At 41.5% G+C, this 24016-nt stretch overlaps 1 protein-coding gene across 2 annotated transcripts in view; it reads left to right on the top strand.

Moving 5' to 3' along the window:
• The window catches only part of PRELID2 (PRELI domain containing 2), an 81158-nt gene that overhangs the window by 30981 nt on the left and 26161 nt on the right, over positions 1 to 24016 (top strand). For both annotated transcript variants that reach the window (XM_059062830.2, XM_067033404.1), the window contains one exon: positions 17396 to 17501. In XM_059062830.2, the coding sequence (XP_058918813.2) occupies positions 17396 to 17501 (106 nt within the window). The remainder of the gene's footprint in view (positions 1 to 17395; positions 17502 to 24016) is intronic.

Raw genomic sequence — 24016 nt, 5'->3', positions numbered from 1 at the left:
GCATTTAATGTTGTCCCAAAGGTCTCTGAGACCGTCCTCAATTCTTTTCATTCTTTTTTCTTTATTCTGCTCTGCACTAGTTATTTCCACTATTTTATCCTCCAGGTCACTTATCCATTCTCCTGCCTCAGTTATTCTGCTATTGATTCCTTCTAGAGAATTTTTAAGTTCATTTACTGTGTCGTTCATCATTGTTTGTTTGCTCTTTAGCTCTTTTGGGTTCTTGTTAAACATTTCTTGTATTTTCTCCATTCTATTTCCAGGATTTTGGGTCACCTTTACTCTCATTACTCTGAATTCTTTTTCAGGTAGACTGCCTATTTCCTCTTCATTTATTTGGTCTGGTGGGTTTTTACCTTGCTGCTTCATCTTCTCAGAGAAACACAGTTTCTCTGTTTTCTCATTTTGCTTAACTACTTTGTTTGGGCTCTCCTTTTAACTGGCTGCAGGTTTGTAGTTCCTGTTGTTTTTGGTGTCTGCCCCCAGTGGCTAGGGTTGGTGCAGTGGGTTGTGTAGGGTTCCTGTTGGAGGGCACTAGTGCCTATGTTCTGGTGGATGAGGCTGGATCTTGTCTTTCTGATGGGCAGGTCTGAGTCTGGTGGTGTGTTTCGGGGTGTCTGTGACCTTATTATGTTTTTAGGCAGCCTCTCTGCTAATTGGTGGGGTTGTATTCCTGTCTTGCTAGTGTTTGGCATAGGGTGTCCACCACTTGTAGCCTGCTGGTCGTCGAGTGCAGCTGGGTCTTGCTGTTGAGATGGTGATCTCTGGGAGATTTTCAGCATTTGATATTACGTGGAGCAGGGAGGTCTCTGGTGGACCAATGTCCTGAACTCAGCTCTGCCACCTCAGAGGCACAGCCCTGATGCCCAGCCGGAGCAGCAAGACCCTGTCACCCACATGGCTCAGAATAAAAGGGAGGAAAAAAAGAAAGAAAGAAAGAAGAGAGCAACCAAACCAAAAAAACAAATCCACCAATGATAACAAGTACTAAAAACTATCCTAAAAAAAAAAATCCCCCCCAAGAAAAGAAAAACACGGACAGACAGAACCCTAGGACAAATGGTAAAAGCAAGACTGTACAGACAAAATCACACACAGAAGCATACACATACACACTCACAAAAAGAGAAATAGGAAAAAAAAAATCTTTGGTCCCAAAGTCCACCGCCTCAATTTGGGGTGAGTAATTGTCTATTCAGGTATTCCACAGATGCAGGGTACATGAAGTTGATTGTGGAGATTTAATCCACTGCTCCTGAGGCTGCTGGCAGAGATTTCCCTTTCTCTTCTTTGTTCACAGAGCTCCTGGGGTTCAGCTTTGGATTTGGCCCCGCCTCTGCATGTAGGTCAACTGAGGGCATCTGTTATTCACTCAGACAGGACGTGGTTAAAGGAGCAGCTGATTCGGGGGCTCTGGCTCACTCAAGCCAGGGGCAGGGAGGGGTACGGATGAGGGGCGAGCCTGCAGTGGCAGAGGCCGGTGTGACATTGCACCAGCCTGAGGCACTCCACATGTTCTCCCGGGAAGTTGTCCCTGGATCAGGGGACCCTGGCAGTGCTGGACTGCACAGGCTCCCGAGATGGGAGGTGTGGATAGTGACCTGTGCTTGCACACAGGCTTCTAGGTGGCGGCAGCAGCAGCCTTAGTGTTTCATGCCTGTCTCTGGGGTCCATGCTGATAGCCGCAGCTCGCACCCATCTCTGGAGCTCGTTTAGGCATTGCTCTGAATCCTCTCTCCTCGCGCACCCCGGAACAATGGTCTCTTGCCTCTTAGGCAGGTCCAGACTTTTTCCCGACTCCCTCCCATCTAGCTGTGGTGCACTAACCCCCTTCATTCTGTGTTCACGCAGCCAACCCCAGTCCTCTCCCTGGGATCTGACCAAAGCCCGAGCCTCAGCTCCCAGCCCCCACCCATCCCGGCGGGTGAGCAGACAAGCCTCTCGGGCTGGTGAGTGATGGTTGGCACTGATCCTCTGTGGGAATCTCTCTGCTTTGCCCTCCACACCCCTGTTACTGTGCTCTCCCCCGTGGCTCTGAGGCTTCCCCCCTCCGCCACCCGCAGTCTCCGCCAGTGAAGGGGCTTCTAGTGTGTGGAAACCTTTCCTCCTTCACAGCTCCCTTCCACTGGTGCAGGTCCCGTCCCTATTCTTTTGTCTCTGTTTTTTCTTTTTTCTTTTGCCCCACCCAGGTGCGTGGGGAGTTTCTTGCCTTTTGGGAGGTCTGAGGTCTTCTGCCAGCGTTCAGTATGTGTTTTTTAGGGGTTGTTCCATATGTAGATGTATTTCTGATGTATCTGTGGGGAGGAAGGTGATCTCCACATCTTACTCCGACATCTTGAAGCTCTTCCTGCTTCTAGACTTTAAAATGTATTTATCTGTCAATCCTGGTTCTTTTCCTTATAATAAATAGATTTTTATTGTACTATGTGGGAATGTAATTGATATGCACTGGATTTGGTTTTAATAACATTTACTGTATCCAAGTAATGTAATTCTAAGGGATAATCATCTTGTAAAAGTATTTTCCTGGGCTTTTCTCTTTCACCATAACTGTGTATGTTTTGGTGGTAAATAAAAACTATTATCTTGGGGGCTTCCCTGGTGGCGCAGTGGTTGAGAGTCCGCCTGCCGATGCAGGGGACACGGGCTCGTGCCCCGGTCCGGGAAGATCCCACATGCCATGGAGCGTCTGGGCCTGTGAGCCATGGCCGCTGAGCCTGCGCGTCCAGAGCCTGTGCTCCGCAACGGGAGAGGCCACAGCGGTGAGAGGCCTGCGTACCGCAAAAAACAAACAAACAAACAAAAAACTGTTATCTTGAAGCAGGATTTAAGTTATCATTGTCACTGGAGACTCATGCTGTTCATGATGGTACACAGCCAGGTTTTGCTTTTCAGTGACAAGACCATAATCCCATACTGAGCATAGAGCATCATGATGGCTCATGTCTTCACCCTTCCGTGTCTAAGAGCTTCTGTTTATCCATTGAGGCTTGCAAACCTTATTTCTGAGATTTGGAGATGTTTAGCCTAGTAGGATGTGTGTTAATAACATTGGTTATGTTGACTGAACATTTATAAGATATCAAAAAAAAATCCCTCCTGCAATATAGTAAAAGAAACAAAAAAGCCAAAATCAAACTTTACACACAGATTAAATGACTAGGATGAGCAGCTGTTCTTAGTTCAGTAAGTTTTCGTTATCACTGAAGTGACTCATATGAATATTCTTTGTTCTGTTAAGGTATGTAATATTTTTAATTTTTAATTTTTAAATTTCTGGATTAAAACATCCCAAGTCTCAAATATTCATTCGGTGATTCACAAATAGTATAATTTGCATTTTTCAAGGGACTAATTGTTGGGCATTTTTTGTTGTGTATGATTTTTCCGTACTCTGATGTATTTTTTTCCCAGGAGCAAATTTGATAGTTTGGTGACTTGCATGCATTTGGCAGTAGCCTTTTTAGTTGACCTCCAAGCTTGTTTTCACTGAGGTATTAAAATATTCTGGCTTTGTCACCTTTACTTAAGAATGATTCCTGAGCCTCGATCATGATAATAAAGGTCTTGAGGGTGCTGTTATCTAATATCCTGAATAAAAACCACTGTATTCATCCCCAAATAGGATGCCCTGTGCTTATACTGACCTTGATTTCCCATGCACCAGTGGGTGATGAGATAATTAGCAGAACGTACTGCCAGTTATAGAACACGGAGCACCAGTGCCATTTCTGTAAATACGGCAGGCGTCTGGGCAAGAGCCTTATTTTCCACTCAGTAAGACTGCCCTACAAAGATATGTTTGTGTCCATATAATCAGAACCTTCTCTGCTTTTCCATCCTGTTGCACCCCTGCATCTGGCACAGTGCTGGGCTTACAGAGGAAGCTCCGTGGCCGTTTGTTGAATGAATGGCAGATAATGCTTCTTATGGGCTGAAAAGGGGACTGGAAGAAAGGGCACATGCAGATTGGGGAAGTCTGATAGGATTTGGTAGGAAATTTGGTGTAGAGGGACTCTTGAACCCAGTAATATGGATACTTCTCTGCTGGTTTTTGCTGCTTGGTCGCTTCCATGCTGTTGGACTCTGGGAGAAGGGATAAAGCTGGCCTGAGATCCCTCACAGAGTGGTGTGAAGATTTAATAAGATAATAAATGCCCTACACTTGGGGAGTATAAAGCACTAGGTAATATAGGTTGTCACTGGAACTAACGGTGAATAAATGCTGTTTTCAAAGTGCAGTGTTTCCTTAAAGGTACTAACTTACTAACAAGTGTAGTAAGCTGTTGTATTGAAAATGGAGGTAATGATTGAACTGGAAACAATGATGTTTAGCCAAGAGAGCATTCTGTGCTATTTACAAGTAAGAGCTTTTGAAATATATTAGTGAATGCCTATTGATTTTTTTTTTTTTTTCCTCTCCCATCCTCCTTTGCTCTTTGGTTGTTGTGTATTAGTGAAGGGTTGGGGGAAGTTTAAATGTGTGGATTCATTGTGGTGATTCTAGTTTTGTCGGCTTGGGCTGGCTCCTGGGAGTCAATATATTTAAAGTTTTCCTGGTGAATCTGTTGAGCCTCCAGATTTGGGAACCCTTGATAACTAGTTAGTATCCTGTGGTTACAGTGGAAAACAGACATACAGCTGGCACTGCTTTTGGAGCTCTGTTTTTTGCAAAGTTCCTGTTAATCTTATAAAGCATGACCAGTTGATAATCTGACTCTCCAGCAAACGGTAAACACTTCTTGGCAGAAACACCCTGCTGAAAAGTTTAGCAAAATTTGGATTAACTCTTCTGGAATCTCTTATGGAGCAGAGAGGCCAGTTTAATTTCCTTCCTCCCTTCCTCCCTCCCTCCCTCTCTCCCCCCTTCCCTCCCTCCCTCCTTTCCTCCCTTCCTCCCTTCCTTCCTTCCCTTCCCTCCCTTCCCCCCTCCCACCTTTCCTCCCTTCCCTCCCTTCCTTCCTCCCTCTTTCCCTTCCTTCCTTCCTTCCTCTCTCTTATTTTTTTTTCCTTTCCTTTTTACTTTCTCCCTCCCCTCCCCTCCCCCCTTCCCTTTCCTTCTCTTCCTCCATCCATCTCTAGTAAATAAAACGTGTGGGTATTAAAAATTAGAATGTTTTACCAACCAAGAATTGATGCCATGCAGAAACCCTAACGGTCCTGGGACAGTACCCAGGAGCCTGATGACTGTCCTCCCAGTGTAAGGGTCTGCCTCCTCCATCAGGTTGCAGGTCAATGCCTGGGCGCCGTTTGCCCTCTTTTTAATCAAGGCTAGTATTGGTAGCTAAGCAAAGAGATGGGAAAAGAATTGACCAGCTGAGTTCGTTTTCCTGGTTTGAATTCACAGCTACATTTTGCGACATTTTCTGTGCTGAAGGTAGAGGCTGTTCCATTTCATATGTGTCTGACCTCAAGAGGGGTGTAGTCTTGAGAGGAATCTAAGTGGTAATTCCTAGCTTGTTCTGTTTTATTCTCTGCTCTGCTCTGGGAAGACTCAACAGCCTCTTTTCTGAAGGTAGGAAAACCTTCTGGCCCTCACGTAGGTCCTGTTTGGATGAGTCTTGTTCCAAGTATTCTTTATTATCATGTTTAAAAGTAATGTTTCCTCTTTTTTTCACAAGTATTACATGTTCATTGTAGGACAGTTACAAGATACATATAAGAAAAAACAATATATTCATGCCCTCTTCAGGTCAGTGCTGTTTCTAGTCAGTGACCCCAGAGGGAACCAGTTTTCTGACATCCATCTTTATAGATTAGTTTTGTCTCTTGTTGATCTTCACATAGAATGGAATCGTATAGTATGTATTCTGTTGTATTAGTTTTTTGCCATTGTTGTTTTTTGTTTGGCATTGTGTCTAGGAGCTTCATCTTGTGTGTATCAACAGTTTAGTTTGTTCTTTTCCCATTGCTGTGTAGCATTCCATGGTAGGAGCATACTGCAGTTGCTACAATTTATTTACTCATTGTGCTGAATTTTTACAGACTTGGAATCATACTGTACATGGTATTCTGACTTTTACAATTTAACATTGCATTTGGGACTGTCTTTCCTTAGTGAATGTGTCATTTTGAAATGATTTTTTAAAATGGCTGGTCAGATATATTTATTGGATAAAATTATTCTAGTGTGTTTAATTATTGGGCATTGCATTATTTGCGATTATTTGCTTTTATAGATAGTGATGTGATGAATATGTTTGTAGGCTGGTCTATGCCCTCATCTAAGATTTTTTGCTCAGAAACCATTGTTAGAGGTAGATGTTATGGGTCCAAGGGTTTGTACGTATTTGAGGCTTTTATTAGGTAATGCTAAACTGAAGTATGTATTCCTAAGCAGCTCATAAAACTCCCCAGGGACCTGGCAGTTGGCGTTGTTGTATAGACTTATGTTTGAAATGGGATCAGGAAGAGCTACATAATTTGCAGGAGCCAGCAAAATGAAAATGCAGAGTCCCTGTTAAAAAATAGATAAGAGGGCTTCCCTGGTGGCACAGTGGTTGAGAATCCGCCTGCCGATGCAGGGGACACGGGTTCGTGCCCCGGTCCGGGAAGATCCCACATGCCGCTGAGCCTGCGTGTCCGGAGCCTGTGCTCCGCAATGGGAGAGGCCACAACAGTGAGAGGCCCGCATACTACAGGAAAAAAAAAAAAAAAAAAAGATAAGAATTTTTGAAACAGTGACAGTGGGGCATTCAGCTGAGTGTGTAGCCCTTCTGATAGCTGAGCCCTGTGCCACCCCGTAGAACATACATCCTTGAAGTCAGCCTGAATGGGATACACGCGCTGGTGGGCCCGATATCCCAAGACAAGCCTCCAATTGGACCAGTTCACAAACGTGTGTATTTTGAAGCTTTGTCCACCACTTAGGATGCCAGTAAGCACATTGTCAGTAAGCAAATGTGAATAGGCACATTTCTAGGAGGCAGGATTGTGGGAAGGGACACAGGAGCTGGTGTTAACTGTGTGGATTCAAAAAGTGGTCATGCCAGTTACTTTTGTGTGACTTTAGCAAATTTGCCACTCTGAACCTCAGTTTTTTCATCTGTAAAATGAGGTTAATATTTTCTACCTCATAAGATAGATAGTGAGAATTAACTGAAATGTGTATATAAAAGACTCAATACAGTGCTTCTGCACGATAGGCTATTAATAAGATAGATTGTGAGAAAGAATGCTATGTTTTAAGAGACTGGGCCCCCCTGCCCTATAATGTTTACCCGCATTAGGCTGCTAGGCTCCTGAGATCCACCCTTTACTTTCTCCCTGTTCCTGCTCCTGGTTAATCATTTAGGCCGCAACCCAGTGGTTCCTGAGATGGGTTAAAGGAGAGCCGCTCAGAGGGGAAGGGCTTTAGGAGTGAAGGTTATAGAGACCAGCAGGGTGTTTGGTCTCTGTGGCCGCTGTGCTGGGTGTGTGACATGTGATAGCAGGGAGGGAGGGAAGGCTGGAAAGATGGAGGGTTCTGGAGGTCCAGGGGCCGTGAATGTCAGCATGGGGAGGGCGGGACTCCTTGCCAAGTAGTTTATGGGGATTGAGTGCCATCTAGATGCCAGTGAAGTAGAAATACTTTGGAGTTTAATGGAGCTGGATTTGTACTGTGGGCATTTAACTTCCTAGACACCGTGCTCTTCTTTCTACAAATGGGAATCATAATGATGGTAGTGGTAAATAGCATTATTACTACCAGTGTTAGTATGATTAACTAACATGTATCGAATGCTTACGCATATTACCTTGAGTGCTTCACACCTATTACCTTATTCACCTTTGGAACAAAGTTTGAGTAGGTGTGATTAACCCCATTTTACAGAGGAGACTGGGCTTCAGGAACTTGCCTACGTGGGCGGGTCCCCATGCCGTGTTAGAGAGGAGATGTGAGTCCAAGCCATCTGACTCCAGGAACCATATGCCTAATCATGTCCTGTAAAGATATACATATTTAATACAGATATATAAAATATAAGAAGCACATGTATAATTACGTGTGTTTGTGTTAAGGCTAAAAAGTGCTTAGCACTGATGGAGGACCCTGTAAATTGAATTGGGTCTCTGAGGAAGCACAGTTCTGTAAGTGTGTCTGGTAAGCAGGGGGGAGGGACCGCGTGTCCTGGCGTGGTGAAGTGCACGCACGGGCAGGGTAGTCTCCGCAGCAGTGTTGGGCCCTGTCTGTCCCTTGGGCCACCCCTCTGTGTGGTTACAGGAGAATGCCGAAAACAGCCTGACTAGAACTGAGATGTCATCACAACAAGCATATCCGTGGAACCATTTTTCCTTCCGAAAGACGCTTGAATTAAATTCCCATCGTGAAAACAATTGGGCAAGATTTGCCATACCCAACCAGTCAATAATTCAGGGACAGAAGCTCATTAAGAGCTTTTGCTTTCTGGAAACTGCCGTTCTGAGGATTCAGAGCTGGTGGCTGTGTGCTCTGGGGATTAATTCCTGATCCATATTTCCTCTGAACTTTTTTATTTCCCCAAATTCAGAAGGAAACAAATTTTTAAATGACCCCAGAGTAGGAGACTGATGGTATAAGCTGTCATTCACTTTCACAAAGGTGTTCCTAGCTTTGAGCTGTGCTCTCTGTCATGATTCCATTGTGTTCTGTGTTGAATTCTGTCCGCCCATGGACAAAGCGATAGATGTGACTCAGGTATAGGCACCATGTGAGTGAGCGAGCCTCCTCTGAACATGTTTCCAGATACTGTGCTGGCTTATCTCTCAGCCAGGTGAAGGCTGCCCCCTACTGACACTAGCAAGTGACCTCCTGAGACATTTGGTTCAGTTTCCCTGAGGTGTACCATAAATTTCTCTTCTTTTGCTTCTCGCCTCCCCTCCCCCCTCTCTCCACCCTTCTGCTCCTAATGCATTATTGATTTCTTACCATGTGCTAAGTCATTGCAATTGGAAATGATGCAAAGAAGAAAAAAAATATAGGTACAACCAATTTTTTTGGCCACGCTGCACGGTATGCCGGATCTTAGTTCCCTGACCAGGGATTGAACCTGTGCCCCCCTGCAGTGGAAGCGCAGAGTCTTAACCACTGGACTGCCAGGGAAGTCCCGGCATTTTTTAAAAGTTGAAACTGCATGTCCTGTGACCCAGATATTTGACCACTAGACACTCTAGAGACACTTACGCACATATGTAGCTGGATGCATTATAAATATTTACTTTACAGAACTATTAGTAGCCCCAAACTGAGTCCACATTAAATGTCCATCTTCAGTAGAGTGGATAAATAATTGGAGTATTTTCAAGCAATAGAACAGTATGCAGCAATGAAAACTAACAAACAACAGCTTCATGCAACAGTACGGGTGAATCTCCACTGAGCATGCAGGTTTAATTCCCTGTGCCTTAGTGAACAGTGGCAAGATCAGGGTGTGCTTACGATGCTGACGGGGCAGTGTGGGTTATGAGGCGCCCACGCTGGAGGCAAGGATCCCATTGGGAGGCAGTTGTGGTGGTCCTGGAGAAAGAAAGTGCTGTGCTAAACCCAGGCAGTAGCAGCAGCAAGAGAGAGAATGACATGGACTGTTGAGGAACATTAGAAGTAAAATAAACACAATCTGGGGACTGAGTGAATGTTTGGATTGATTAGAGAAAGAACCATTTAACCTGTTGCTGAGATTTCTGATCTCACAGAGTAGGATGATGGTTGTCTCCCTCACTGAGATAGGAGCAGGACTTGGGTTTTGAGGTGGTAGATATGAATCTGCATGACATTAAGCTGTGACCTCAGGCAAGTTATTTAACTTCTCTTTGCCAGTTTCCTCGTGTGTAAAAGAGAGAAAGCATATTAAGAGTAACAGCCTCAGAATATAGTACAGTGTCTGATACATAATACACATTGTTACTATACAGTTTTTTGAAGAATAAGTGTGACCCTGAGTATATAACATCATAAATGGATGCAGTCATTCCTTTAGGCTTAACAGAAATAAGACAGGTGTAGGAAAACTTGAATCATCTTTATATATTTCTTGAGTGAAACATCAAACAAAACTTGGGGACAGGAGGAAAGTCTTAGGTCAAAAGGCACAAAGAAATGGAGTTACATAGTGTGAGAAAAGGAAAGCCAAGAGGTGATTTAATGAGACTTTAAATGAAGGATAAGTCCGGAGTTAACATATCCCGGGCCTTCCCTGGTGGTACAGTGGTTAAGAATCTGCCTGCCAATGCAGGGGACATGGGTTCGAGCCCTGGTCTGGGAAGATCCCACATGCCACAGAGCAACTAAGCCCATGCACCACAACTACTGAGCCTGTGCTCTAGAGCCCCCGAGCCACAACTACTGAGCCCATGTGTCACAACTACTGAAGCCTGTGCGCTTAGAGGCCATGCTCTGCAACAAGAGAAGCCACCACAATGAGAAGCCCACTTGCCACAACTAGAAGAAAGCCCACGTGCAGCAATGAAGACCCAACGTGGCCAAAAAAAAAAAAAAAAAAAGTGGCAGGATATACACTTAAAAAAATGTTAGCATGTCCCTTTGCTGAAAATGGTTCTTGGTAGCACAGAGCCTTTTAAAGAATAACTTTTTATTTATATAAAAATGATCCTCAAGGATTTACTAGTGATGTTTTTTGGTGATTGCCAAGTAATACATCTTTATTACAGAAATTAGTAAAAAGAACAAAATAAATAAATAACACCTATAATTCTAATGCCCAGAGAGTCTGTTCATATTTCAGCTCTGTCCATTTTTCTGTCTGTCCATCTGTCTATCCATCCACCTATCTTTTTCTCTTTCTTTTTCTTAAAAAAGAGCCGAGGACTTCCCTGGTGGTGCAGTGGTTGCGAATCCACCTGCCAATGCAGGGGACGCGGGTTCGAGCCCTGGTCCGGGAGGATCCCACATGCTGCAAAGCAGCTAGGCCCGTGCGCCACAGCAGCTGAGCCTGCGCTCTGGAGCCTGCGAGCCACAACTACTGAGCCCACGTTCCATGACTACTGAAGCCTGCGTGCCTAGAGCCTGTGCTCCACAGCAAGAGAGGCCACCGTAGCGAGAAGCCCATGCACTGCAATGAAGAGTAGCCCCTGCTTGCCGTAACTAGAGAAAGCCTGCACCCAGCAACGAAAAACCCAATGCAGCTAAAAAATAAACAAATTTAAAAAAAAAAATCTGAAATCAAACCCGTAAATTGTGTAAGCTGCTGTGTTTTGCGTAGGAACTTAAATGGAGGCTTATCTAGCATGAGCGATTTAGGTTAGCTATGTGTATTAAGAAGAAAATGTCTGATGTGCTTTGTCAATGAGTTATTGAGAGAAAACACAGCAGTTCCTTCTCTGGCAGTCTTAAAATATAGTAGGATAAACTCTCATCTCATTGATGGCAAGGGCATAACCCAGCTTTACTGCCCTGTTATTCTCTTATATGTGGGCCAAGCCTGAGAGTGCTTTTCTGAGCACTTGCTTCTCCCAAAAGTGGCAGAAAGAAATGTTGGTTAGAATATGATGTAAGTGAGACTTTTATTACTCCCTCACCTACATTTTCCTTGCAGACTGAAGAGTACATTTCTCCTAAGAGTGTAAGACTGCTCAACTTTTCATTTTGAAATATTAAAATCACTGTAAATTTCTACTCTGACTAATCTGGAACAAAGACAGGAAAGATTAGTGTCACCAGGATATAGTTTTACATGAGCAAATCATTTAAAATAGGCTTAAATCTAAGAGGTGGAAGCTGCTTTGCTTAGACTGACTAGTTGCCTAGACTATTTATGTCAGATTGGCTAGGATAACTGTGTGTGTGTGGAGGGGAGGGGAGAGGGGAGAGAGGAGAGGGTAGATAGGAGAGGGTGAGGGAGAGGGAGAGAGAGGGAGAGAGAAGTATTCTGAAGACTTCCTTTCACGATATGCATGATCTAAATGTAGAGGCTACTGCTATTAGAGAATTAGAGAGAAGGTCTAATTAAGAGATTATAGTAGCTATTTTTACCAAAATCACAGCTTTTTGAATTCATAGTTTTCTCAATATATTTCCTAGTGAATGTGCTCATATATACATGTACAAATACACCCAAGTACACCTATGGGAGATTTGGTTCCCATTTCCTTTCCTTAGAGATAGAAGAAGGTAGGGGGAAGTTTTTTGTTGTTGCGGAATATTTTTGATTTAAAGAAATTTAATATTAATTTATCCATTTAACAAATACTCATTGAACTCATTGAGTGTAGGCACTGTGTTGAAAATGGTGGATAGGAAGTCATCTAAAAGCATTAAGGAATGGCAACAAGCCTATTAGTCAATGGTGCACATGTAACTGTTCATCTGTACCTGTTACTTGGTGGCCTCAGATACGAAGTCCTTCTTGCCTTCAGGGTAAAGTCTAAACTCCTCAGTCTGGGAATACCGTTTGCAATATGGTCTCCATCTGTCCTTCCAGCCTTATCTCCTAACATCTCCCACATCCACCTTATACTCTGGTCATTTTTATGGAAAAAAATTGATCAAGCCCCTTACCAAGTACTGGGTATTTTCAGATAACTGGCTGCTCTTCAGACATTCTCTGCTCCTTCACACCTTCTTGTCTGAATCCTTGTGGTTTTCCTCTGGTGGAATGCTTTGCCTCCATTTGCTGGTGTGACTCTCACCCTTTTGTCTATGTGTCTTTCCCACTAGTCAGTGAGATCCTGGAGGACAGAAACTGTCCTTCCCTGTGGGGCTCTTGTACCCAGTAAGGTGCTTAGTAGATAGTAGCCACTCAGTCAGTGTGTATTGAACAAATGAATAAATGAGGCAAAGTCCAGTATCTTGTGGTGATGAACTCCCTCAGCTTTTGTTTACCTGGGAAAGCATTAATTTAACCTTCATTTTTGAAGGATAGTTTTTACCAAATACAGTGTTCTTTTTTTAAACATCTTTATTGGAGTATAATTGCTTTACAATGGTGTGTTAGTTTCTGCTTTACAACAAAGTAAATCCATTATACTTATACATACGTTCCCATATCTCTTCCCTCTTGCGTCTCCCTCCCTCCCACCCTCCCTATCCCACCCCTCTAGGTGGTCACAAACCACCGAGCTGATCTCCCTGTGCTACGGGGCTGCTTCCCACTAGCTATCCACACTACGTTTAGTAGTGTATATATGTCCATGCCACTCTCTCACTTTGTCACAGCTTACCCTTCCCCCTCCCCATATCCTCAAGTCCATGCTCTAGTAGGTCTGTGTTTTATTCCCGTCCTACCCATAGGCTTTTCATGACATTTTTTTTTCTTAGATTCCATATGTATTCCATATATATTCCGGTATTTGTTTTTCTCCTTCTGACTATTTCACTCTGTGTGACAGACTCCAGGTCCATCCACCTCACTACAAATAACTCAGTTTCATTTCTTTTTATGGCTGAGTAAATATTCCATTGTATATATGTGCCACATCTTCTTTATCCATTCATCTGTTGATGGACACTTAGGTTGCTTCCATGTCCTGGCTATTGTAAATAGAACTGCATTGAACATTGGGGTGCATGTGTCTTTTTGAATTATGGTTTTCTCAGGGTATATCCCCAGTAGTGGGATTGCTGGGTCATATGGTAGTTCTATTTGTAGTTTTTTAAGGAACCTCCGTACTGTTCTCTATAGTGGCTGTATCAATTTACATTCCCACCAACAGTGCAAAAGGGTTCCCGTATCTCCACACCCTCTCCTGCATTTATTGTTTCTAGATATTTTGATGATGGCACTTCTGACTGGTGTGAGATGATATCTCATTGTAGTTTTGATTTGCATTTCTCTAATGATTAATGATGTTGAGCATTCTTTCATGTGTTTGTTGGCAATCTGTATATCTTCTTTGGAGAAATGTCTATTTAGGTCTTCTGCCCATTTTTGGATTGGATTGTTTGTTTTTTTGATATTGAGCTGCATGAGTTGCTTGTAAATTTTGGAGATTAATCCTTTGTCAGTTGCTTCATTTGCAACTATTTTCTCCCATTTTGAGGGTTAACTTTTCGTCTTGTTTATGGTATCTTTTGCTATGCAAAAGCTTTTAAGTTTCATTAGGTCCCATTTGTTTATTTTTGTTTTTATTTCCATTTCTCTAGGAGGTGGGTCAAAAAGGATCTTGCTGTGATTTATGTCCTAGAGTGTTCTGCCTATGTTTTCCTCTAAGAGTTTGGTAGTTTCTGGCCTTACATTTAGGTCTTTAACCCATTTTGAGGTTTTTTTGGTGTGTATGGTGTTAGGGAGTGTTCTACTTTCATACTTTTCCATGTAGCTGTCCAGTTTTCCCAGCACCACTTATTGAAGAGGCTGTCTTTTCTCCACTGTATTTTCTTGCCTCCTTTATCAAAGATAAGGTGATCATATGTGTGTGGGTTTATCTCTGGGCTTTCTATCCTGTTCCATTGATCTATATTTCTGTTTTTGTGCCCAGATACACTCTTCTTGAGTTACAGTTTTGTTTTTTTTTCTTTAGCACTTTGAATATATCATACCATTTTTTTTCTGGCCTACTAAGTTTCTCCTGAGAAATTGCTGAAAATTTTATGTGGGCTCCCTTGTATGTGACAAGTTGCTTTCTTTCTTGCTGCTTTCAAGATTCTCTCTCATTGTCTGCAACTTGAAAGTCTTGACGTGGGTCTCTTTAGGATTTATCCTCTTTGGCATCATTGAGCTTCTTGAATTTGGATGTCCATTTTCTTCCTCAAATTTGGGAAGTTTTCTACCATTATTTCTTCAGATAGGCTCTTTGCTTCTTTCTTTCTCTCCTCTCCTTCTGGCACTCCTGTAATGTGTACATTGACCACTTCATGATGTCCCATAAGTCCATTAGGCCATCTTAACTTTTCTTCATTCTTTTTTCTTTTTCCTTTTTCATTCTCCTCTGATTCAGTAATTTTAAATGACTTGTCTTCAAGTTCACTGATTCTTTCTGCTGCTTGATCAAATCGAGTGTTTAACCCTTCTAGTGAATTTTTCAGTTTTTTTATTTTATTCTTCAGTTCCTGGATTTCTGGGTTTTTTTCTTTTTCTTATAATTAGTTTCTATCTCTTTGTTGATATTCTTATTTTGTTCATGCTTCATTTTCCTGATTTCATTTAGTTGTCTACCTCTGTTCTCTTTTAACTCATTGACCAACTTTCAGGTGGTTATTTTGAATTCTTTGTTAGGTAATTAATAGATTTCTATATTTTTAGGATTGGTTTCCAGAGATGTATCTTGTTATTTTGGTTGGGCCTTGTTTCCTTGTTTCTTTGTTTACTTTGTGATCTTTTGTTGAGACTTGGGCATTTGAAAAGACAGCCACCTCTCCCACCCTTGCAGACTGGCTTTGTGCAGGGGAAGACCTTTACCCATTAGCCTGGGTAGAGATTGGGGTAGGGGGCCCTCATGTCTTTTGTGAGGATGTTTCTCTTTGGGGCTTGTGTGTGTAATTTTCCAGTTAGAACGTTTGCCCCTGTTATCAAGAGCTCATATTCTCTTGTTCTCCCTGGTGTCTGTTTGTGGTACTGTAGATTCTTTGGCGCTATAACAAGCCACCATACTTGCTTTTGTTCTTAGCAGCCCCCAGACATCCAAAGTATGCTGCTGTTCCCTTCAGCATTCTGAGTCAGGCAAGACAGGAACCAGTTCCTTGGACAGCCCACTGTAAAGTCAGAATGTTAGCTGTACATTCCGCTCTTTTCTTTCCTTCCAAGGAGAAGCCAGGAGTCAGGGTTTTTTTCCTGATTGTGGTGCCCTGTGTTGGGTGGATGGGGACTGTGGCAGGTAAATGCAGCAAACATTTTTGTTCACTTCAGTGTGGCTCTGCTTGGCTTTGTACTCGCCTGGGGTGCTGCAGTTTCTTAGCTGGTTTGTGTACTTCTCATAAAGGCAACTTGGCCCATAAGTTGGGGTCTCTCTGGGGGAATGAGGGCCTGGGCTTCCTATCCTGCCATCTTTATGACATCACTCTCAAGTGTTATTCAAATCTTTGCTTTATGAAATGGAGATAATTAATATTGGTAGAACTATTTTTTATATTTTTAGTAAATATATGTATTTATTTATTTTTGGCTGTGTTGGGTCTTCGTTGCTGTGTGCAGGCTTTCTCTAGTTGCGGCGAGCAAGGGCTACTCTTTGTTGTGGTGCATGGGCTTCTCATTGCGGTGGCCTCTCTTGTTGTGGAGCACGGGCTCTAGGCGTGTGGGCTTCTGTAGTTGTGGCACACGGGCTTCAGTAGTTGTGGCTCGCGGGCTCTAGAGAGCAGGCTCAGTAGTGTGGCACACAGGCTTAGTTGCTCTGCAGCATGTGGGATCTTCCTGGACCAGGGCTCAAACCCATGTCCCCAGCATTGGCAGGCGGATTCTTAATCACTGCGCCACCAGGGAAGTCCCAATATTGGTAGAACTTTAAATAGGTTAATGGCACATATAATCTGTCTCACCTCCTTTTCTAATCAAAGATTAAAGAAGTCATTCCAGGCTTCTTTCCTGTCTCTGTCTGTCTATCTCTCTTTAGTAATGGTGGCTAACATATAATAAGTTTCTTACTTTATGTCAGGAACTGTTCATGTTCCTGTTGTATGTATTAATTCATTTACTTCTGACACTAGTTGTAAAAGGAAGATACTATAATTATTCCCAGTTTTCATGGGAGGAAACTGAGTTAAGAGAATCTAAGTAATTTACCTGAGATCATACAGCTGATTATTGTCTCATACTCAATTTTAACAAGACATTTTGTAGCATGGAATGAGAAATATATATATAAATATATATATATATTTATATATATTTACTTAGAATAAGTTAAATTTATTTTGGGTCAGGTAGAGATTCTTAAAGCTCGTTGACTGTCCTGACTATCACAGTTTGATCATTGAATTATTTGTTAGGTATAAATAAAAATTCTGTGTTCTGCGGTTTTTATAATCAGAATAATGTACCCATGTGTTTTCTCTTCTTTCCAGCTTTATTGAGATGTGACATATAATATTGTGTGAGTTTAAGATGTACAGTGTAATGATTTGATATATATATATATTGCAAAATAATTATCACAATAAGGTTATTTAACACATCCGTTACCTCACATAGTTACAGTTTGTGTGGTGAGAACTTTTAAAATCTACTTTCTTAGCAACTTGTAATGAATAGTCTTTAATTTGAATATAATACGTTGCTTATATTATATAAACTGGAAGTCTCCTTTTGATAAAGTCTTTGTTGTAATAGGCAATTATTGAATTTACTATGGATATTATTTTGTGTTGATTATAAGTGGTAATTATGCTGTTGGAAATCCCTATAATTTAAATATTAAAATATAGAATGACACCAAAGGTGACACCAATGACACCAAATGTGTATATATATATATTTTTTTAAATTAATTTTTATTGGAGTATAGTTGCTTTACAATGTTGTGTTACAAAGATGTATATTTTTGTTTTTTGCAGGACAGAGTTCATTCAAACAGGCAGGATTTCAATCACAGGGGCTGGTTTTCTCAACTGCGTTTTGGAAACTTTTGCCAGCACATTTTTAAGACAGGGTGCCCAGAAGGTAAGCTTCTTTTCACTCTGAACCAACATTAATTTTAAGAAACCGTGAAGATTCCCATTGGGCTCTTGAACAAGGCTCATGAACAGACAAAACAAGAAAAAAATATAATTAATAAATATATGCAAAGATAATTACCCTCACTAATTATTACATAAATCCAAATCAAAGTAAGACTAAAGTGCCATTTGTGGCTCATTAAGTTAAAAATATGCCAATGAAGAATATGTGATAATATGGGAATACTTATAGTCTAATAAAGAGAAATTATCAGAATGAATAATTATATTTACTGTATACACAATGTGATTACAGCTATTTAGTAAAAAAGATAATAAATAGCTAATATTTATGGAGTGCTTACCATGTGCTACTCACTAAAAAGAATATTTAATCATTAATTCATTTAATGCTTGCAAACCTTGGAAATAGCTGTTATTGTTGTCCTGATATTCTGGACAAAGAAGACACAGAGTTCTGGAGCACCTGATTGTCTTTTACTGTGGTTTTCAAGTTCTATACTTGTGGGAGCTGAGGCTTCCATGAATGTTATTCAGAGGCCACCTTGAAGTTCTAAGGTCCTGTGTTACCCTGTGTTTTAAGTAGTGCTATTCTTTTTTTCATCTGTTTTATATAGCATTACATATGAGATTGATATATCCTGTTTTCTTGCCTAGGAAAGTCCATTTCTTATGCACCTTTATATGCCTATTGTAGGTGTTCCAAAATATTTTAAAATTATTTTATTAGTATTTATTTTATTTTATTTATTATATTTAAAAATTATTTGTCATTATTATTGTTATTAATTATGTTGGTGAACATAATCACTTATTTCCAGGGTTTACTCAGGTATGATGCATATGTTACCTAGATTTGTTTTGTGGAACAGGCTTAATGGCTGGTCTAAAGAACTATCATTATGACCTTAGAGATTTTATGGGTAATAGACCTTGGTTCTTGTTTTACAGATCTAGGTTCAAGAATGAACCTGGACCACAATGTGTTAATCTGGGAGGCTGAGGGTGATGGATGAATATTTGGTACTATACTGTACTCCATAGACATACTGTCTATATTGATAATGTGTTCCTGACCCTGGTGAGCACATTGCCAGGCTTGCTCCGCCTGTTTAAGCCTGAGCTTGAAGTGGATAGTTGAGCTTCTGCAAGGTCTGATGTGACTGTCACTTACTCAGACATTATTGTGGGTTTACCCTGCTATATTGCAAAATATGCATAAGCCCCATGTTCTGCAAAATTGCACTCTAAAAATAGTAGTGCTGATGAGAAAAATAACTTTGGTACTATGTCCCTGACTGAGTTGACTTCTTGGATATTGTTTGTTTGTTTATTTATTTATTTATGGCCGCACCACATGGCTTGCAGGATCCTAGTTCCCCAACCAGGGATTGAACCGGAATCTTTGCAGTGGAAGTGCAGAGTCCTAACCACTGGACCACCAGGGAATTCCCAGGGACATTGTTTAGATTAAAAGTGGCAAAGTTTTTCTGTAAAGAGCCAGATAGTAAATTTGTTAGACCTTGTGGGCCAGTGGGCAAAATCAAGATACTGTTGTAGGTGCTTTGTAACAAGAGAGAACCAAATGTGCACACATTTTTTATTGACAAATTAAAATTATAATAATAGTAATTGAGTATAGTTTTTACAATAAAAGTCTATTAAGCATATAATTCTTAAAAGAATGGAATTCTTTTGGGGGGGAGATAACATTTACCTGAGTTGGGGTTAAAAATTAGTATTCCCTACCATCAAATTGGTTGCAAGTGTTCATTTGTAAAAACCATTCTTATCTTGTGGACCATACAAACACAGGTGGTGGCTGGATTTGGCCTGTGGGCTATAGTTTGCCAGCCCTTGCTTTAGATAAATAAATATTGTTTGTTTACTCCGAGTGGGTCTCTATTTGACCTGCCCATCATCCTGAACCTTTTAATGACTTTTAATCACACAGTGATTGGGTACATTCTGATTCTGTGAGATACATAAAGAGACACTATTATTCCCATTTTATTGATGAGAAGTGTCTTGAAGAGGTAAGTACACCCAGTCTGTAGGTGGCTGCTTGCCCAGAGTCCTTCCTCTTGCAGATATATTTTGAGTACCCGCTTTGTGGGAGGCACTGTGTTGAGTGTGGGCTAAATGGATTTACTCAAGGTCACAGGACTGGCAAAGGGTGGAGACTGGACTCACATCCCCATCTTTTATCCCTTACTGTGCCACTCACTGTTCAAGATGTGTTCAGATGAATGAAGCAGAATGCTAGCCAACTCAGCATCATGTTGTGCTTTAGATGAATTTGTGTTGTGGTCCTACTCCCTCTGTATTTATTAGGGCTCTTTGGATGCAAATAACAAACTACCTTAGGCTAGCTTGAGATAGAGCTACAGGGTGGCGAGGCTGGCCAGCTTCAGAATGGTCTGCACTGGAACTGAGAGCTGCCAGGAACCCAGGTGGTATTCCTTCTTTAGCACTTGTCCATACGAATATGCATAGGCTTTATACTCTTCTTATGCAGTCTGGCTTTCTCTGCTTCCCAGGCTGTATAGTGTGACCTGCGCAGTCCAAGTGTACTGTTATGTAGATTTCTGGCCAACAGAGAGACTGCTTATTTCTTCCTTTCCAAATTCTCTGGAAGGAACTCTCAGTGGCCTTCCATAGGTCAAACATGGCCAGGAGGGGAGAAGCCAGGTTGTGTAAATATGGCTAATCCTAGGTCACAACTACGTGGATCAGCGTTAGGGTGTTAGTTCCCAGGGAAAGGGGTGGTAGAATGGGTAAATACTCCTAAAGTTTTCTGGCATGGTCTTAACAGTACTACTAGGCTCTTGATGACAGAGAGTCAATTTTATTCATCTTACACCCAGTCCCCCCAACCATCTTACTTAGGACAGTGCTCAGTACATATACGTGGACATGAGTGAAAAGGACATAGAATGCACAGCAAGGTCCACAGCTGGTTTCTGGTGACTGTTATCTGGAAATTATCAAGTGACTAAATTTTTAAAGTGAGTAATCCACGTGATTCCTCTGAATTCCCACTTATGCTCAGAAGGAAAAATATATTTTTCCTGCTAGCTTTTGCCTTTTCTGACTTTACTTTTTTTTTAAAGAGGTTTAGTTTAATTAGTTAGCTTTTCAATTTTAGGAGCCACTCATGCTTACGTGTCTTTTATCTTTTACCCAAGTGGTGATGTTTTCTGGTATCAGCCTGACTTCCTGATAAACCTTCACAGCTGAGCCTGCATTAAGTGGTTTCTGTAGAAGTCATCATTAGAGTGTTTTAGGTGACTTTATTTTCAGTTTAGAACTTTATCCCTGAGGCTGTTTAGTGGGGACGTTACCAAATTGATGGTTGGACCATAGCTCAGCAGAAGCCCCCTGCCTCGGTGGCTAAGGTTCTTTTTCCATTTGGATTCAGACAGCCAATAATGAAACCGATGCTGTGACTGAAACAGCACAAATTTTATTCAATGGCCAGAGAATGGAGAAGCAGGAAATTAGTTTGCAAATCAACTTCTGGGGGTGGGGAGTTGATCAAGGCAAGATTTTTAAAGGCAATGTTAATGGTGGTGGTGGGTGTACATACATTGGTTTTCTGGGAAAATGCAGGGTTCTTCCTGCAACTTGGGTGCCACTTCTTTTTCTTCCTTCTGTGGTCCGGTACTTCCTGTCATGGCACTGGTAGGTGTGTCATTCAGCATGTTATTGTTACCATGAGCATATAATGAGGCTCAGGTCTACTGGAGGTCAGGTCTTCCACCTTCTTGGATTTGGCTCATTCTAACCAATTCTGGTGGCCTTTTGTTTTTCTGTTCTGGAGGTTTCCTGTAAGGCAATATAATACTTCCTTTCTTCAAAAAAGAGGGCAGGTTAGAGCTCCAGGCTAATAGTCATGGTAATAGTGGTGAATGTGGGATCTGTTATTTTTCCCAGAAAAAGAAAAACTAGGTGCTCACTAAGTATATATATATATATATATATGTATGTATATATATATATCTGTGTGTATAAATTAAAACCTAGTCCTAGATATGGACCCCCAAGGTGAGATTGAAACTGTGCAACTCAGATTGGGACTTGAACCCATGTGCTGGGACTCAAACCTGGCCAAAACCCAGATTGGGACTTGAACCCATGGTCATTTTTTTTTTTTTGGATATATGCATTCTACTTTAATGATTTTAATTGTGCCCTATGTGACCACGGGAGAGAAGGAGATTAATCTTGAGATGTTATGGAGTGCCTTCTTATTTATTTTTTTAACATCTTTATTGGAGTATAATTGCTTTACAATGGTGTGTTAGTTTCTGCTGTATAACAAAGTGAATCAGCTATACATATACATACATGCCCATATCTCCTCCCTCTTGTGTCTCCCTCCCACCCCTCTAGGTGGTCACAAAGCACCGAGCTGATCTCCCTGTGCTATGCGGCTGCTTCCTACTAGCGATCTGTTTTACATTTGGTAGTGTGTATATGTCCATGCCACCCTCTTGCTTCGTCCCAGCTTACGTTTCCCCCTCTCCATGTCCTCAAGTCCATTCTCTACGTCTGCGTCTTTATTCTTGTCCTGCCCCTAGGTCCGTCAGACCTTTTTTTTTTTTTTTTTTTTTTTTACATTCCATATATGTGTATTAGCATACGGTATTTGTTTTTCTCTTTCTGACTTACTTCACTCTGTATGACAGACTCTAGGTCCATGCACCTCATTACAAATAACTCAATTTCGTTTCTTTTTATGGCTGAGTAATATTCCATTGTATATATGTGCCACATCTTTATCCATTCATCTGTCAATGGGCACATAGGTTGCTTCCATGTCCTGGCTATTGTAAATAGAGCTGCAATGAATGTTGAACCCACAGTCTTTTAATTGAGATCACACACCTGGTCTCAGAAATTAATGAAACTCAGGTTCTTGATTCTCATCACAGAAAGAATTCATTGAGAGACAAAGTGATAGGCAAGAAGTGGATTTATTTAGAGAGAAGTACACTCCACAGACAGAGTGTGGGCCATCTCAGAAGGTGAGAGGCACCAGGGCACAGGGGTTGTCAGTGTTTATAGGGGTAGATAATTTCATAGGCTGATGAGTGGGAGGAGTATTTCAGCTGTTTCGGGGAAGGAGTGGGGAATTGGACCATCGACCACTTTTTGACCTTTTATGGTCAGCCTTGGAACTGTCATGGTGCCTGTGGGTTTGTCGTTTAGCATACTGATGTGTTACAATGAGCATATCCTGAGGCTCAAGGTCTACTGGAAGTCGAATCTTCCACCATCTTGGACCTAGTTAGTTTTCACCAGTTTTTGTCATGTCCTATGGCCGTCATTCTTTTAAAGGTTGTTCCCTGCCCCCTTCCCTCTTGTTTCAGGATCACTTCTGTTTTTGTTCCTCTGGGAGGTTGTTCAACAGCTTTTCTCTTTTCCCCTTACCACTTTGAGGTGACTTGCAATTCGGGGGCCTTTCTGACACAAACGTTGCTACTGTGAACAAAGGTGAATAAATATCTTTTAAAATCTCTGCTTTCAGTTCTTTGCTGGATTATATGGTAATTCTTTTTTTTTTTAACATCTTTATTGGAGTATAATTGCTTTACAATGGTGTGTTAGTTTCTGCTTTATAACAAAGTGAATCAGTTATACATATACATATGTTCCCATATCTCTTCCCTCTTGCATCTCCCTCCCACCCTCCTTATCCCACCCCTCTAGGTAGTCACAAACCACCTAGCTGATCTCCCTGTGCCATGCGGCTGCTTCCCACTAGCTATATGGTAATTCTGTGTTTAATTTTTCAAGGAAACTTCCTAAAAGTTTCTTTTTGAGATAGCTGTCTATCTTTGTCCATGACAGCAATGGACAGTATCATTACTGTGTATTTTTCTCATACTGTGGACAGGTAGTATGCTAGTTGTCAAATACATATTTTGCCATATACATACAGATACATATGCATCCAGGTAAGCAAGCACTAAAAAAACTGACTAAGGAAACAGGAAGATCTGAAGGAAAATAGGGATTGGTGGAAATCTGGGAAACATGTAAGGCTTCATACACATTTCTGCAGCCTAGGGGAATGGCCAGCAACTGTGAAGCAGAGCTGGTAGTAACCCAGGCCAGCCAAATCTAACCTCAGGGATCCTCAGAACAGGAAACAGAGATCAGGATATTACCTGGGGCAGACATGCCTCTGCAAGTGCTCCCCAATTCTGGAAGGCAACCCTCAGGCCAGTGTTGCTCAGTCTCTTTTCCATTTTCACCCCCCAACTAAGAATCCTTTGTAGACTTTTTTTTCCTAATTGTCCCCCCCACCCAATGTTAATACTAATATCCTATAGTATTATCCTATAATTATGATAAATATCCTAATTATCTGTTTATACACTGTATTATATCTTTGCTACATATATAAAAAGTGCAAGATATTTTTCACTTCCATGAACACATCGTCATCTGGTTTCAATATTGTCCCCGCTGAGAAAGCGTGCTTTATAC

Source organism: Kogia breviceps, chromosome 4 (assembly GCF_026419965.1).
Source record: "Kogia breviceps isolate mKogBre1 chromosome 4, mKogBre1 haplotype 1, whole genome shotgun sequence".
NCBI lineage: Eukaryota > Metazoa > Chordata > Mammalia > Artiodactyla > Physeteridae > Kogia > Kogia breviceps.
This window is presented reverse-complemented; position numbering and strand designations above follow the sequence as displayed.